The sequence below is a fragment of the Pristis pectinata genome, chromosome 2 (assembly GCF_009764475.1).
Source record: "Pristis pectinata isolate sPriPec2 chromosome 2, sPriPec2.1.pri, whole genome shotgun sequence".
Lineage (NCBI taxonomy): Eukaryota > Metazoa > Chordata > Chondrichthyes > Rhinopristiformes > Pristidae > Pristis > Pristis pectinata.
The window spans coordinates 11905659-11922622 of record NC_067406.1 but is presented as its reverse complement, the minus strand read 5'-3'; the positions used below and the strand labels follow the sequence as shown (position 1 = coordinate 11922622).

At 37.7% G+C, this 16964-nt stretch overlaps 1 protein-coding gene across 1 annotated transcript in view; it reads right to left on the bottom strand.

Moving 5' to 3' along the window:
* Positions 1–16964, bottom strand: part of atrn (attractin) — a 350568-nt gene that overhangs the window by 31348 nt on the left and 302256 nt on the right. Inside the window, exon 27 of the mRNA XM_052010514.1 lies at positions 12816–12923. Coding sequence (XP_051866474.1) covers positions 12816–12923 — 108 coding nt within the window. The remainder of the gene's footprint in view (positions 1–12815; positions 12924–16964) is intronic.

Here is a 16964-nt window from a genome sequence, read left to right as displayed (position 1 = left end):
GGAGGAAGGCATAAGGAGGATGTCAGAGGTAAGTTTTTACACAGAGAGTGGTGGATGTGTAGAACAAACTGCCGGCAGAGGTGGTAGAGGCATATACATTAGGGATATTTAAGAGACTCTTAGATAGCCACATGAATGATAGGGAAATGGAGGGCTATGTGGGTGGGAAGGGTTAGATAGGTCTTAGAGCAGGATAAAATGTTGGCAAAACACCGTGGGCCGAAGGGCCTGTACTGTGCTGTGTTGTTCTATGTTCAATATAAAATCTGGATAATGTCAACAATTTCCAATATGATCAATTAATGCTGCCTCTTCCATTTTCCCCTCTGATGTTCAATCTAGATAAAAGATCAACAGTGAGGAAAGGAAGCTTTTGGTGGTGCTGTATGGAGTAAGTTGTATCTTGGCTTTGCTCCACTTACCTTTTAACTCCTTATGCACCACCCTTTACTAAGACTTTTATAATACGTTTACAAGATTGATTTTGACTTCTAAGTGTCAGAATGAATACCAGAGCTAAGGCTGGAGCTGATAGCAAAGGTAATGGAGACCCTCAACTCACTTTGGAAGCTATCTCTAAACTGGATAAAAAGCTTGACCAGAGATTTGCCACTTTGGAAACACTGTTGAAAGATATGGAAGACAGGCAGACCACACTTATACAGTGGAGTGTTAAACAACAGCAATTAATTGCTGAACTGGATCAAGTTGGCAAAGAGAGAGATCGCAGGCTGGATTTGCGGGGAAAAGATTTCATGGTGACTAAACAAAGACTGGAACAGCAAAGACAGAGGATTATTGATTTAGAAAGCTGCAGTCGGAGGAATAATGTGAGAATTATCAGTCTCTCCAAGAATGCTGAATCCGGTAACCCCATTGAATTCTTTTCTAAACTTCTGAAGGATGTGTTTGGCCCTTAAGTTTTTTCTACAAGCCCTATACTTGATCGTGCCCACCGAGCGTTAAGACCAAAACCTCCGGCAGAGCAAAAACCACGGCCAGTAATATTGAGATTTCATTATGTCAGTACCAAAGAGCATTTGATTCTAATTGCTCGTCGTTGAGGAATGATTCAATATAAAGACTGGAAGTTTTGTCTGGTTGAAGATTACACCCCAGAAGTTATGAAAGAGAGACTGCTTTACAAACCGATTATGTTGCGGCTTTATCAAGAGAATTACCAACCTGCATTATTGTTTCCAGCCCGTTTGAGAATTTCACTTCCCGACAAATCACGCTGGTACTTTAATTCCGTTAAAGAAGCCGAAGATTTCCTTCAAGGTTAACTTTTTGTCTCCAGGTGGTCAAGAAATGTGCTTTTCTTTGACTTTATACTTAATAGGTCTACTGAGCAATAATTAACTTACAGGTTTAAACGCTTTTTATGCCCGGAGATATTTTCCTGCCCTTTATTAATTTTTTCATGCTTGGTTCTGGAACAGGGATTCTTACCATGTTTTAATTTAATTTTTTTTCTCTATTATTTTACTTGAACATTTTTACTGTTCTGTTTGGGTAATAATTAAGAATTTTACTGAGTGACTGATTGCCTTTTTCTTTTTGGAATTAAAATAAGACTTTTTTTGCAAGTCTGTTTACAATTTGAAAAATTGTTTTGGCTAATTTTTTTGTTTAGTCTATTGATGGTGTCTTGCATTCTTTTAAATTTGGAGACATGCCACCAAAAGGTCAGGGTTAAACTATAGTGAGTAGCATTCTGGCTGTCTATTGGCCAGTTTTTGGGCTTTGTTGGGTGGGGGTGGGGCTGTTTTTAGGTTGTTTTTTTTCCTCTGGACTGATAAACTACAAATATGTCTGGACTGTCGTCATATCCGACTCCTCTTTGAAGTTTTTTTTCCTCTTCCTGTTAATGAATCTCCTTAGCAACAAGGTTAACCCTTTACATACCATACATTTTTTTTTGTCTATTAAAATGGATAAGATGATTAATTTTGTTACATGGAATACAAATGGTTTGAATAATCCAATAAGCATAAGAAGACCTTTAAAGTTTTTCATAGACTGAACGCTCAGATTATTTTTGCGCAGAAGACTCATCAGGAAAGAGGATAATCGGCGCTTTTTTAGATCTTGGAGGGGTCAACAGTTTCATTCTAACTCACAAGCAAAGGTGAAAGGAGTCTCTATTTTTATAGATTCCTCAATTTCATTTGTTCATCATGAGACAATTTCAGACCCGAATGGCTGATTTTTAATAATTACTGGCTTACTTCATAAAAAAAAGTTATGGTTAATGTTTATGCACCTAATGTGGATCATCCTAAGCTTTTTAAACATTTATTTACATCTTTTCCTAATTTAAACGAATATATGTCGATTATGGGTGGAGATTTTAATTGCTGTCTAAACCCTTCGATAGATAGATGTGTCGAATCTTGCAGTTCCTAACAAATCCGCTGTTTTTATCAACTCCTTTTTAGTTGATTCCGGAATTTTAGAAGTTTGGAGATTTCTACACCCAAATGATAAAGAGTTTTCATTCTTTTCTCATGTTTATCATAATTACTCTAGGATTGATTACTTTTTTCTTGACGCACGATTAGTTCCACTTGTTACTGACTGTAAGTATGATGCAATTGCCATTTCCGATTACTCGCCATTGAAATTATCAATTAAATTAGTGGACGTACCCTCTGGTGCTAGACAATGGCGACTCAATCCTTTTTTAATACGATTTAGACTTTGTCCATTTTATTAAAGAACAGATTTCCTTTTTCTTCTCAACTAATTTTACTGAAGAAATTTCCATGGGATATTAAGGGATACTTTTAAAGCTTATATCCATGGTCAAATTATTTCATACTCTGCTGGACTGAAAAAACGAACTAATAATGAATTACGTATATTGGCTAATAAGATTAAAGAAATTGATAAAAAATACTCTGATGTTCCTAGTTTGGAGCTCTATAAAATGAGAACAGAACTTCAATTACAACACAGTTTATTATTAACATCTCCAATTGAAAATCAATTACTCAAAACCAAAAGTCAGTTTTATCTATATGGTGATAAATCTGGTAAATTGTTGGCCAACCAACTGAAAGCTGTTTCAACTAAACGTCAGATTATTAGAGTTTGTAAATGAGATGGTAACTACACGGTAGACCATGATCAAATTAACAAATCTTTTCAAGAATTTTATACTTCTTTACATCAATCAGAATCTCCTGAGGATTCTACATTAATGCATGAATTTTTAAGGAATTTGAAGACTCTGAAATTATCACTTAATGAACATTTATTATTAGATGCACCCATTTCAGAGGAAGAAATAAAGAAAGTAATTTCTTCAATGAATTCGGGTAAAACACAGTTGGGTATACAGTTGAATTTTTAAAATCCTTTTCAGACCTTCTCTCTCCCTGGTTAGGTAAAGTTTTTAAAGATGCCCTATCAGTGGGTAAATTACCACAATCTTTTTATGAAGCAACTATTTCTTTAATTCTTAAAAAGGATAAAGATCCCACTGAATGTGCATCTTATAGACCTATTTCTTTATTGAATGTGGATTCTAAAATTTTTTCCAAAATATTGGCTTCTAGACTGGAAAAGGTACTTCCACAAATTATTTCTGATGACCAGACAGGATTCATTAAGAATCGTTATTTGCATTTTAATATTAGGAGGTTAATAAATATTATATGTACCCCTTCATCTGTAATTCCAGAACGTGTTATTTTGTTAGCTGCCGAGAAGACATTTGATAGAGTCGAATGGGAATATTTATTTAACATGCTTGAGAAATTTACTTTCAGTTCAAATTTCATATCTGTGATCAAATTGATTTACCACACACTTATGGCTTAAATACTTACTAATAATCAGAGATCCCCCTGTTCAGGCTTTTTCAAGGCACTGGACAAGGTTGCCCTCTGAGTCCTTTAATATTTAATATTGCTTTGGAACCTTTGGCAATTGCCATTCGGGATTCTTCTAATATATTTGGTATTACTCGTGGAAAGGGGATTCATAAGATATCTCTTTATGCAGATGACTTGTTACTTTATATCTCTAATCCGGAGAAATCTATCCCTGCAGTTTTATCACCACTTGCTCAGTTTAGTGTTTTCTCTGGTTATAGATTAAATCTTAATAAGAGTGAACTTTTCCCATTAAACATGCAAGTCCCAATTTATAGACAATTACCATTTAGATTAGTGACTGATGTTATGGACTCAGTGAATGTCCCTTTAAGATAGAGTTAGTTGTGTGTGTGTGTGTGTGTGTGTGTGTGTGTGTGTGTGTGTGTGTGTGTGTGTGGCGTGCTTACGTCAACAGAAGATAACGGACGTAATGACGTTGTTGAAGTCAGTCAGTCAAAGAGAGAGAGAGAGAGAGAGAGAGAGAGAGAGAGACACCAGCCTGCTAGTTTCTCTATCGATGGATGAGAAACAATAACTGTGTCTGCCACTGAAATCCACGAATGGAAATTGGAAGTAATCCAGTGGAGTTCACTTTGTTGCTGACCTGTAGAAGGAAACAGGTATTTGTGTGGACGACCACGATTCGGATGATTTTCGGGGTGAGGAAGTCACTACCGAGTAAACACTAAGGTGTCGTTTGGGTTCCATCGTGGAACATGTGGACTTCGTAATTACTCTCTCTATGTTCTCTACATCTACGTCTTATCTTCAGACAATGGTGGTTGTTGAAGAAGCCTTTGCTCATGTTTCACCTTATGGCTTGCTGAACTGAACTTTAAGAACCATTCCTGGACTTGGAGTTTGGGACTTTGCCACACACACACACACACACACACACACACACACACACACACACACACACACAAAGAGTTTAGTTTTTGGGGTTAATGTTCAAGGTTTAACATTTTTAATTCTAACATACTAACATTTTTACTTTTATTTTTCGTATTATCATAAGTAGTGATTAATAAAATAGTTTTTAACACTGAATCATGACTCAGTGTGTTTCTTTTGTTGCTGGTTCGTAACACTGATTAGTTTTTGTACCTGGGTGTTAAAATTACCAAGAAACACAAGGACTTAGTTAAAGTGAACTTTTTACCTTTAATTAATTACATTAAACAATTATTTACTAAATGGTCCCCATTCTCTTTATCATTGATTGGCCGAATTAATGCAGTTAAGATGAATATTTTACCAAAATTTTGAATCTATTTCAGGTAATTCCAACTTTTATTTCGAAATCCTTTTTCAACACTATTGATTCCAAAATTCTTTCATATATATGGCAGAATAAAAACCCAAGGTTAAGTAAGAAATATTTACAAAGATTAAAAAAGGATGGTGGTATGGCTTTGCCTAATTTTAGATTTTACTATTGGGCAATTAATATTAGATATTTAATTTTCTGGGCACAAGATTTAGATGCAGCTCATTGTCCCTGTTGGGTACACCTTGAGTGTGAATCAGTGCAAGGATTTTCATTAGTTTCTATTTTAGGAGCGTCATTCCCTTTTGCACTTACTAAATTGAGTAAACAAGTGACTAATCCAATAGTTAAACATACAATATGGATATGGTTTCAATTTCGTAAATTTTTTGGATTGAATAAATTTATCAAGTCCTATTCAATCTAATTTTTTCTTTCAACCATCTAGAATTGACTCAGCCTTCTTCTTATGGAAAGTGAAGGGTATAACATGTTTTCGAGATTTATTCATTGATAACTGTTTTTTTAAATCTTTTGAACAGTTGTCTAATAAACACAATTTGCCTAGATCACATTTTTTTCAATATTTACAGATTAGAAATTTTTTTAAAAGTTCCTTTACCTTCTTTTCCGACACAATATAAAATTGAAATTACAGAAAAAATTTTAGGTTTTAATCCTTATCAGAAGGGCCTGATAGCAATAATTTATGATTGGATTATGAAAATACATTCAGAGGAACTTGATAAAATTAAGAATGAATGGGAAAGAGAACTCCAGGTACTTTTACCTACAGAGACATGGAAGAAAATTCTTCAATTCGTTAATACATCTTCAATGTGTGCTGGACACTCTTTGATACAGTTTAAGGTGGTTCACAGGACCCATATGTCCAAGGGCAAGTTAGCCCATTTTTATCATCATATAAATCCTATAAGTGACAGATGTAATTCGAAGGTGGCTTCCCTGACACACGTTTCGGTCCTGTCCCCTTTTGGAAAAATATTGGAAAGACATTTTTAACATTATTTCATCTGTATTGAATATTGATTTACAACGTCATCCTATGACTGCAATTTTTGGGTTACCGATGATGGAATCTCGCCATTTATCTGCTTCTGCTTGTCGTATGATCGCCTTTGTCACATTAATGGCCAAGCGATCCATTTTGTTCAAATGGAAGGATCCAATACCTCCCACCACTTTTCAGTGGTTTTCTCAAACTATAGCATGTTTAAACTTAGAAAAAATTAGGAGTGGTACTGTTGATCCTTCGCTTAAATTTGAGGAAGTTTGGAGTCCATTTATTCAATATTTCCATAAGATATAAGCTGACCTTTTTCAGATCCCTCTCAATAACCCTTGAATACAGAGGAGCGGAGCTGACGACATAGTAATTTTTTTTTAATTGAAGAAATATCAGTCCAGTATTTTTTTGAAGTTTTTGGTTTTTTTTGTTTATTATCTATATTTTGTTTATTGATCTGGGGGTTCTTCTTTCATATAAATAAATTTCATTTCTTTTCAATCTTTCCTTTTGTATTTGTTCACTTAATAAGAGAACGGGAGGTCTAGATTACTTTTTTTTAAACTCCTTGTGATTACATATATTAACTGTTATGATTGCTATCCTGATCTCTCTGCACCTTATGTGTAATTACTAATGTTATATGTTATTTTGTACTAATTTGAAAATTAATAAAAAGATTGAAAAAGAAAGAACAGTGAGGAAAAAGTGCTCCTTGAGTACTCCACTGACACCCTTAGAAACTCATATGCCAAGGAGAGCTTTCACAAAAGGGTGCCCATCAATCTTCACTGATTACAGAACTTCACAGTACAGAAACAGGTCATACAGACTGCATTGATGTTTGTCCCTTTCCACCAACTAGTCTACATTACTTTCCCTGCTTTCTATCCAAACGAACTCTGCTTCAACTATTGTTGTGGTATGGAATTCCAAATTTAGACACCTGTTAAAAAATAAAAAATCTAACTCCCCAGCTGATCAACTTGGTGACCAGCTTTACTGTAAAATGTATCCCAGGTCCCTCCTTTCCAATGAACCAAACTCGTTAATCATCCAGGAACATCTATTCTTCACAAGGGAACCTTAAATTTAAGTGTCCAGGTTGTTTGTTGAGGTTCATCCCAAACAGCCATGTGACAAAGGACTCTCTGTTCCCAGGAATGCACACTGAGACAACAAGTACTGCTGGAAGATCAACTGTGTGAAAGAATCAATTTGGTCTGCCTGAAATTTGTTGGTCTTCCAGTACAGCGAGATGTCCGTAAGGGAATGCTGCTGACTGGCACATTCCAAGGTGTAGAAGTACATGCTGAGGGATGCACTGAAGCTTGGCACACCCAACGCAAAGGCTTTGTGGGGAAGGATACAGTCTAGGATCCTTCTGTCACTAGACATTGAGGGGCTAAGCCCTGTGTAGAAGCCTCTCAAACACTTGAAGTTTGTATTGTTCCAGGATGCCACAAGTGTTAATGCTACACAGAATAAGCTGACTCTATAAATGTACGGAACTGAATAACACTATGAATGTATACACTATAAATGTAAAGTGAGCCATGCACTTTTTTTTATATTTCTTGTAAATATTTTTATGAATATATTTTTGAAATAAAAAAATATTATGAGCCCACTGGTTATTCAAATTTACATCGAAGCCCAATACAGTTCTCACTCAATAAGCACATACTGTACACTTCTCAGTGATGCAGAGCTGGTCAAGAATTCTAAGACCAATTTTACACTAGAGATAGAATTAGATTTAAGCCATGCGTTCCTTGGTAAATGTGTAAGCCAGCACAGTTTTGCTTTAGCTCTTTCAACCTTATAAGGTAGAAAAATAACTATGGGAAATCAGAAACTCAACTAAGTATTTACACTCTTTCTGATGAGTGGCTTTCCATCCACTGAAAATGATAGATATGGAACTGTAACAGAAATATTGAATGGGGTGAGCTGTGTTTCATGAAGCACCTTTATTTGTCCAGTTGAAAATTTTCTCCAACAGAACCTTTTGACAAATGAAACAGCCATATATAGAGAAAACTACAAAGAATTTTTAACATTCTTTTATATAGGAATTACACAGTGCAAAGCAATCTTGGAATCACTTTCCATTCAACACCACAGGTCTGTTGCTAGTTCTGAATCCGTGGTGTTTCTCCAACAATTTTGATTAGTTTTTAGTACTTACTAGGATGGAACTAATTTACACAGAAACAGAACATAGAACAAGTGCAGCACAGGAACAGGCCCTTCAGCACACCATGTCTGCACTAACCATGATGCCAAATTAAACTAATCCCATCTACCCGTAAGTGCTATCCCTCTACTCCCTGTATTGGTCTGTCTAAATACTTCTTACACATTGCTATTGTATCTACTTCTACCACCACCTCTGGCAGTGCATTCCAGGCACATACTATGTAAAACAAAAAATTGCCTCACACATCTCCTTTAAACTATCCCCCTCTCATGTTAAAGCAATGCCCTTTAGATTTTCATATTTCCACCCTGGGAAGAAGACACTGACTTATCTAGCCTATCTATACCTCCCATAATTTTATATACTTCTATTAGCCTCTGACACTCCAGAGAAAACAATCCAAGTTTGTCCAACCTCCCCTTATGGCTAATACTCTCTAATCCAGGCAGTATCCTGGTAAACATCTTTTGAACCCTCTCCAAAGCTTCCACATCCAGAACTGCAAACAATTCTGCAAATAAGGCCGAACCGAAGTTTTATATAGCTGTAACATGACTTCCTGACTTTCATACGCAATGACCCGAATGGTAAAGCCAAGCAGATCAGATTTATCGTCACTGACATGTGACATGTATTTTGTTGTTTTGCAGTAACAGTACGGTGCAAAGATATAAAATTACTATAAATTACAAAAGTAATTAAATAGTGTAGAAAAAGGAATCATGAGGTAGTTTTCTTGGGTTCATGGACCATTCAGAAATTGGATGGCGGAAGGGAAGAAGCTGTTTCTGAATTGTTCTGTGTGGGTCTTCAGGCTCCTGTACCTCCTCCCCGATGGTAGTAGTGAGAAGAGGACATGTCCAGGGTGGTGAGGGTCCTTAGTGATGGATATCTTCTTGAGGCTCCACCTCTTGAAGATATCCTCAATGGTGAGGAGCGTTGTTCCCATGATGGAGCTGGCTGAGTCTACGAAGCATGCCATACACCTTCTTTACCATCCTATCCATTTGTACTGCTACTTTCAAGGAACTATGGACTAGCACCTCAAGATCCTTCAGTACATCAATGCTCCCAAAGACCTGCCATTCACTGTATACTTTCCTACTGCAAGCACTACAAAATATCTGGATTAAACTCCACCTGCCATTTCTCTGTCCAAATTTTCAACTGATCTATATCCTGCTGTATTCTTTTGACAACCTTCCCTGCTATCCACAATGCCATCAATTTTCGTGTCACTTGCGAACTTACTAATCAGACCACCTACGGTTTCATCTAAATCATTAACATATATTACAACAACAGAGGTCCAAGCACTGATTCTTGTGGAACACCACTGGTCACACACCTCCACCGCTAGCCTCTGTCTTTCATGACCAAGCCAATTTTGCATTCAACTTACCAAGTCACCGTGGATCCCACGTGACTTAATCTTTTGGACCAGTCTACCAGGAGGGACCATATCAAATGCTTTACTGTATACTTTCCATGTAGATAACATCCAGTGCCCTACCCTTTTATGGTCTTCTCCACTTCCTCAAAAAACTCAATCAAATTTGAGAGACAGGACATCCCACACACAAAGTCATGCTGACTATCCCTAATAAGTCCATGCTTTTCCAAATGCAAGTCAACCCTGACCCTAAGAATCATCTTCTATAATTTCCCTACCATTGATGGAAGGCTCACTGGCCTATTATTCCCTGGTTTGTCCTTGTGACCTTTCTCAAACAAAGGAACAGCACTGCTTATTCTCCAGTCCTCTGGCCTCTCACCTGTGCCTAAAAGAGGATACAAGGATCTCTGTCAAGGCCCCAGCAATCTCCTCCCTTGCTTCCCTCAGTATCCTTGGATAGATTCCATCAGGTCCTGGGGACTCATCCACCTGAATGATTTTCAAGACACCCAATACCTCCTCTTTCCTAACATTGACAAGCCCTAGAATATCAACATACCCCTCCCTAATCTCACCATCATCCACGTCCTCATAGGTAAATACCGATGTGAAGTACATGCTAAGGACCTCACCCATTTCCTCTGGCTCCACACATAAATCCCCTCCTTTGCCCTTGAGTTGACCTAACCTTTCCCTAGTTATCGTCTTGCTCCAAATATACATATAAAATGCCTTGGGTTTCCCCTTAATCCTACTTGCCAGGAATATTTCATGGGTCCTTTTAACCCTCCTAATTTCTGTTTAAGTTCCTTCATTCTTCTTTTATATTCCTCAAAGATCTTGTCTTATTTCTGCTTCCTAAACCTTACATATGATTCCTTTCTCTTTTGAACTAAACTTACAATATCTCTTGTCATTCAACGTTCCCGAATCTTGCCACCCTTATCTTTCATCGTCACAGGAATATTCCTGAACCCTAATCAACTGGACTGTAAACAACTCCCACATTTCAGATGTGGATTTACCAGGCCCAAATTTACTTTCCCCAGTTCCCTGCCAAATACTATTGAAATTAACCTTTCCTCAATTTGGCATTTTCACCCAAGGATTAGTCGTATTCTTATCGATAACTATCCTAAAGCTTACAGAATTATGATCACTGTTCCCAAAATGCTCCCCCACTGAAATTTCAATCACCTGGCCAGGCTCAACATAAGGTTTAGTACTGTCCCACCCCCAGCTGGACTACATGCATATAACTTCAAGAAACCCTCCTGGATGCACCTAATACATTCTTCCCATTCTAAGCACCTGGTACTAAGAATGTCCCAGTCAATATTGCGGAAGTTAAAATCACCGACTACAATAACCCTATGATTTATACATCTTTCCATAGTCTGCCTAAATATCTGTTCCTCTAGCTCCTGTCAGTGACTGGGAGGCCTATAGTATAACCCCATCATAGCAATTGCACTTTTCTTATTCCTGAGTTCTACTCATGTAGCCTCGCTGGAAGAGGCTTCTAAAATGTCCTCTCTTAGTGCAGACGTGATTCTCCCTAATCAGTAATGTAACTTCCCCCATCTCTTTTACACCTCTCTGTCACATCTGTACCCTGGAATGTTGAGCTGCCAGTCCTGCCCTTCTTTCAAACGAGTTTCTGTGATGACTACAATATTGTAGTTCCAAGTACAACTCCGGGTTCTTAGCTCATCTGCCTTACCTGTTATACTCCTTAAATTAAAGTAAATACATCTCAGGTCATCAGTCCTGCCATGTTCATTACCTGATCTTGCCTATTTTTCCTATCAGAATTATTTGACCTAACCTCCCCCTTCTCCTCAATCACTCTACCAACTGACCAACTACTCCAGTTCCCATCCCCACAGGAACAGACCTTAACATTAAATTACTTCTAATTTCGATTCCACACTCAGTACCTTCAAATATTTAAAGAGCATTTGGATAGGAACTTGGATAGGAAAGGCATAGATAGACATGGGCCTAATGCAGGCAAATGGGATTAATGTAGATAGGCTTCATAGTCGGCATGGATGAGGTGGGCCAAAAGGACCTGTTTCTGTGCTGTACAATTCTATGATTCTGCGAATAAGATCCTGCAAATCTCAGTTTTTTTTTAATGCCTTCACAGGATATGGGCATTGCTGGCTAGGCTAGCACTCACTACCCACTGCAAAATGCCCTTGAACTTAATGGCTTGCTGGTCATTAAAAAACACCTCATTGGTGGATACAGGGTCACAAATAGGTCAGCCAAGGTAACAATAGTAAACTTCCTTCCCTGAAGGACACAGCTGAAACAGGTGGGTTTTTACAACGGTCTGGTAGTTTCATGGTTACTGGCTGCTGTTGCAAGTTTACTTCAGATTGGTTTATCTAACTGAATTTAAATTCCTTCACATTCCAATTCACATCTCTGTTAGATTAGTCCAACTGGCTCTCACCACAAAATCCACGAACCCACCACTGACACCATCCTCCAATGCCAAGATAGTCCAAGACTATTTTACCCATTTTTTTCCCCTCAGGCACAAGAAATCTGGGAGGATTGTGTGAATGATGGTGGATCCCAAAACCTCTGCATTTTGTTTTAAAGAAGCCGTCAGGATCATAATGAAAGAGACCGCAGAGATGGGAAGTGGTAGATCTGGGTTTACGATCTGACATACCCTTGAAACTCTTATTCATACAATTGTGTGACATTGAATGACAGGAGTGATCACATTTAAGCTTTATGCTTCACAGAATCATTTCATGCTCACCATCTTCTCTTCCAGGAGTAATACTAACATTTTACAGCACTGTCATTTACTCCCATGCAGCGAGATGGAGGTAGTCAACATAAGATAGTCACACCGATGGTGATATGTATTTCTTAATAAACCCTGGTTGTAACTGGATATTGTAAATAGAACGATGCATCAAAATAAACGATAGTCAGACAAGGAAATACCGTAATTTATCAATAGTTCACTTCCTCTAAAATAATAGGTAAACAAAGTAGCTTCTGGTTACCTTGATGCTTCCTCCAATAAGATCAGGTGGCTCCTCTTCTGTCTCCAAGACAACATTGATAGTGGCAAAAGGGCGACTAGCCATCTGCTGCATCTCTCGTAGAAGTTGCTATGAGACACAAGTGTACACAAAAGGTCCAATGAAAGTAAATAACAAAGTGAGCAACATTATTCTTAACAATGCACTAAGCTTCTCCAACAATCATCACTCTGGCGTTCCAACAACAGCACAGTTTGTTTAGCACAGCAGTTATCAAATATTGTTCAGATTCTGTTCCATGCATCAAATCTGTATTCCTTTGTAGGTGCTGTGATTTCTTTACAGAAGGGAGAATAGATAGACGTGCTGATTGTCTTGTAGGTTAGACCTATTTGCTTTGACTACACTTCACATTTCAAGACAGAAAAACCTGTAAATAACCAAGGCTACACTACATGTCGAAAAACAGCCTTAACATTTGCAATAAAAGACCAGATCTTTCTGTAACTGGCTTCAGTTAGACTTGCCCCCACATCCTTTAATCTCTGAAGGCTTTAACCCATGAGGTTGCTAAAATTGTAGGTTAACTGCAGCAAGAGGAACATGGCAAGTGGAACCCAAGAGAACAGCCAAGCTCTTGAACCAGGCTGAAATACTGAGGAATAAACAACAGAAGGGCTGTGAATGAAGTGCAAATTATATGCACGAACTCAATGTCAATTTGGAAAGGGAAGTATGGAGAAAAAAAGAACTGCATATACCTTACTACTGTTTGAAAGACTACGACTGCACACAAGCTAATTTTTAATGCCAGACAATTCATGGGTAATAATTAAAAGTTCATCAAAGGATTATTTCTGTTTGAAATGATAATACTCACCTTATGGTGAGTTTACTTTGTATGTGCTGTTTAATTACAGCAACCACTTCTTCTACAGTGTGCTGCCATGGACTGATATGACACTGTGGTTAAAATACCAGACTACTAACCCAAAAGCCTAGTTTAACAATCCAGATATGCAGGTTTAAATCCCACTATGGCAACAGTGGAGTTTAAGCATAGTCAATAATTGGTAATTTTGCTAAAAAATACTAGTCTTAGTAAAGATGATCATGAAACTATCAGATTAGTGTTCAAGGGAGGAATTCTGCCATTCTTACCTGACTTGGCCTATATGTGACTTCAATAATTTGACTAGGAAACGGAGGGATGACCTTAAAGAGGTGTATAAAATTATGAGGGCCATAGATAGGCTAAATGCTTTTTCCCCAGGGAAAAGAAACCAAAAACTAGCTGGCATAGATTTATGGTGAGAGGGGTCAAAGGGATCTGAAGCACAACTTAACACAGAGAGTGGTGCGTTCTGGAACGAGCAGCCAGAGAAAGTAGTTGAGGCAGGTACAATAACATTTAAAAGACAGTTGGACAGGTACATGGATAGGAAAAGTTTAGATGGATATGGACCAAACACAGGCAAATAGGATTAGCTTAGGTGGGCAACTTAGTCGACATGGATGAGTTGGGCTGTAGGACCCATTTCCATGCCACAGAAATTTCTTTACTTCAGTGTTTCAGATGTTCTACCCAAGAGGGTTCTGGATACTCAGTCATTATGTGCAGATAGAGATGGAGAGACTTCTGGATATCAGGGGATAAGGAATTATTGTAGTAAAATGGTGCCAAGGAAAAGATCAACCACAACCTTATCGAATGACTGAGCAGACATGAAGGGCTAAATGGTTTGTTTTTTTCCTCTATCTCTTATGTTGTTTTATACATTACAGAGAACATACCAGACTCTTCCATCACAACCCCTAGGTATATTCTGTTCCACCAGCAACACAGACCCACCAGAGGTGGTGGTACAGTGGTATAGAAGAGGGATGAAAAAGCCCTTGGAGTCCTCAATGTTGACTCCAGATCCCCATGAAGTCTCAAAGTATCAGATCAAATTAGTCCACATAATGAGTGAAAATAATTGGAATGGGTGATGAAAGTTAGAAAGAAAATCAAATGCTGCTTTTAAGCTCAACAGACTGTGATTAGAAATTTTGAATCTCAAATGTCTCCTAGAATTAAAGGGCAATATTTAAGACCAGGAGTCTTTAGACAACAAGAGACTACAGAAGCTGGAAACTTGGAGCTGGAGGAACTCAGCGGGTCAGGCAGCATCTATGGACGGAAATGGACAGACAACATTTCAGGTCGAGACCCTTCATCTGGACTGAAAGATAGATGGGAGATAGCCAGTACAAAAAGGTGGACAGAAAAGGTGGAGCAAGATCGGTGATAGGTGGATCCAGGTGAGGGGGGTGATAGGCAGATGACGGAAGGAGGAGAGTAGGAGCTTCTGATATCATTCCCACTCTTCCCTCCTCCATCTGCCTATCACCCCCCCTCACCTGGATCCACCTATCACCTAGCTCTTGCTTCACCCCTTCCCTCCACCTTTTTATACCAGGAGTCTTGAGACTAGTTTTTCCTCTATCTCACTAAACAGACCAAACAAATTGAGAGAGAGAAGCAATCATGCCCAAAATCCTTCTAGAAAGTTTGTCATAGTTTCAACTACAGTGGCCCTTACACACTGAGCAGGCTGCACGATTTGGGGCAGATATTTTGAATCCAATTTATATGAATAAATAATCTAAATCAGAGATAACATGAAATCCTGTTACTTGGATTTCAAAGGTAAATCTGTTCCACATCCCCCTTTAGATTTACTTTTCTTTTAAAAGATTCCTTATACCACACCATCAAAATGAAACAATGGAACCAGTGAAAAATAGTTTCCACACTGTTTATTTGGCGTGACATACTTTCCAATTCTAGCTGTTTTCTGACTTATTTGTTCAAACGAATACAATATTTCTTGGACTTTAAGAAACTGGATTGTATTTGCCTGGTAAGTTAATATTGTTCTTTCCAAGCAAATAGAAGGGCAACGTGAATTATTTTGCATGTTTGGGTTTAAAAAAAATACACATTTATTGGAACCTATATTATTACCGAGAATTCATACCTTAGTGTACTAATTAAGAGCTGGAGTTTACATCCTGGTGAAGAAAAAGATCTATTCTAGCTAAACATTGTCTTCTGCACTTCACAAAACTTGTCAATTTTTAATGCTCAAATAACCAAATTACAGTTGGCATTTTTTTCTCCTAATGAGGAAAAGTTCATTAGTGTAAAGGTTATGCAAAAGTCATGTCCTCCAAAATAAAAAAAACAGTAATTAGAAGGGGCTGGTGAAATGCACTAACCTCAGCTGGAAAATGTTACACGGAGCATATGGAATTCATCTCCAACAGTGTGTAATATCTCAGACAAATCAGAAACTGTTGTTAAATGGCAAAGAGAGAAGGAATAGAGGTTTCAGGACTTCTCCAAAATGTGCTGTTTGACATTTGATGGATGATACCAGAATTAACATTTTATTCATTAACTGAGGCTACTCTGAACAGAAGTCTAGAATAGGAAAAAAAAGATGATTCTATTCTTCTTCCTTAATGTGAGCATTGTGTTTCACTTTATAAGCAGCAAAAATAATGACCTAGAATCCAGGGTATTTGCTTAAGCCAGCAAACTGAAGTCAGGCTAACTGCAACATGGGCAAGAGTTCATTCATTGAAAAGCATTTGGTCAAAATTAGTTTTTTTTTTATATGCAAAATTCCATGGACAAACTTCTTTTTGTTCTTTAATCAACTGTCCTGATAACCTAATGGGAAGTATTTTTCAGAAAAAGGTCATGAGGCATATGCCCCCAGCTTCAGTCACCAAACCATGCCTCACCTATTCACATTTATCATAATGCTTCTACCCTACTCCTTGCACCAGCTGCTAATGGTTTTAAGTACTTCACATACCACAGTAAGGGATGAAATAATATAACCTGGCTGCTTTCCTGAAATGGTTCACTTTGCTCGATGTTCGCATGATTTCAAGCAGTAATTATTTATAAAAGCAGACAGAATGGAAATACAAGTAATTCACTCTTCAAGTGAATACAACTTTGCCACTTTATTTTATCTTAACAGCTGGCTTTCTTCTTGTGATGCCACCAGAGAGAAGCACAGGAATCGCTTTAGTGAATTAATTATAATAAACACAGAAGCAATCTGGATCATGCTCTGTTGATCTTTTATGACAAAATGCAGGTAAGGTCCT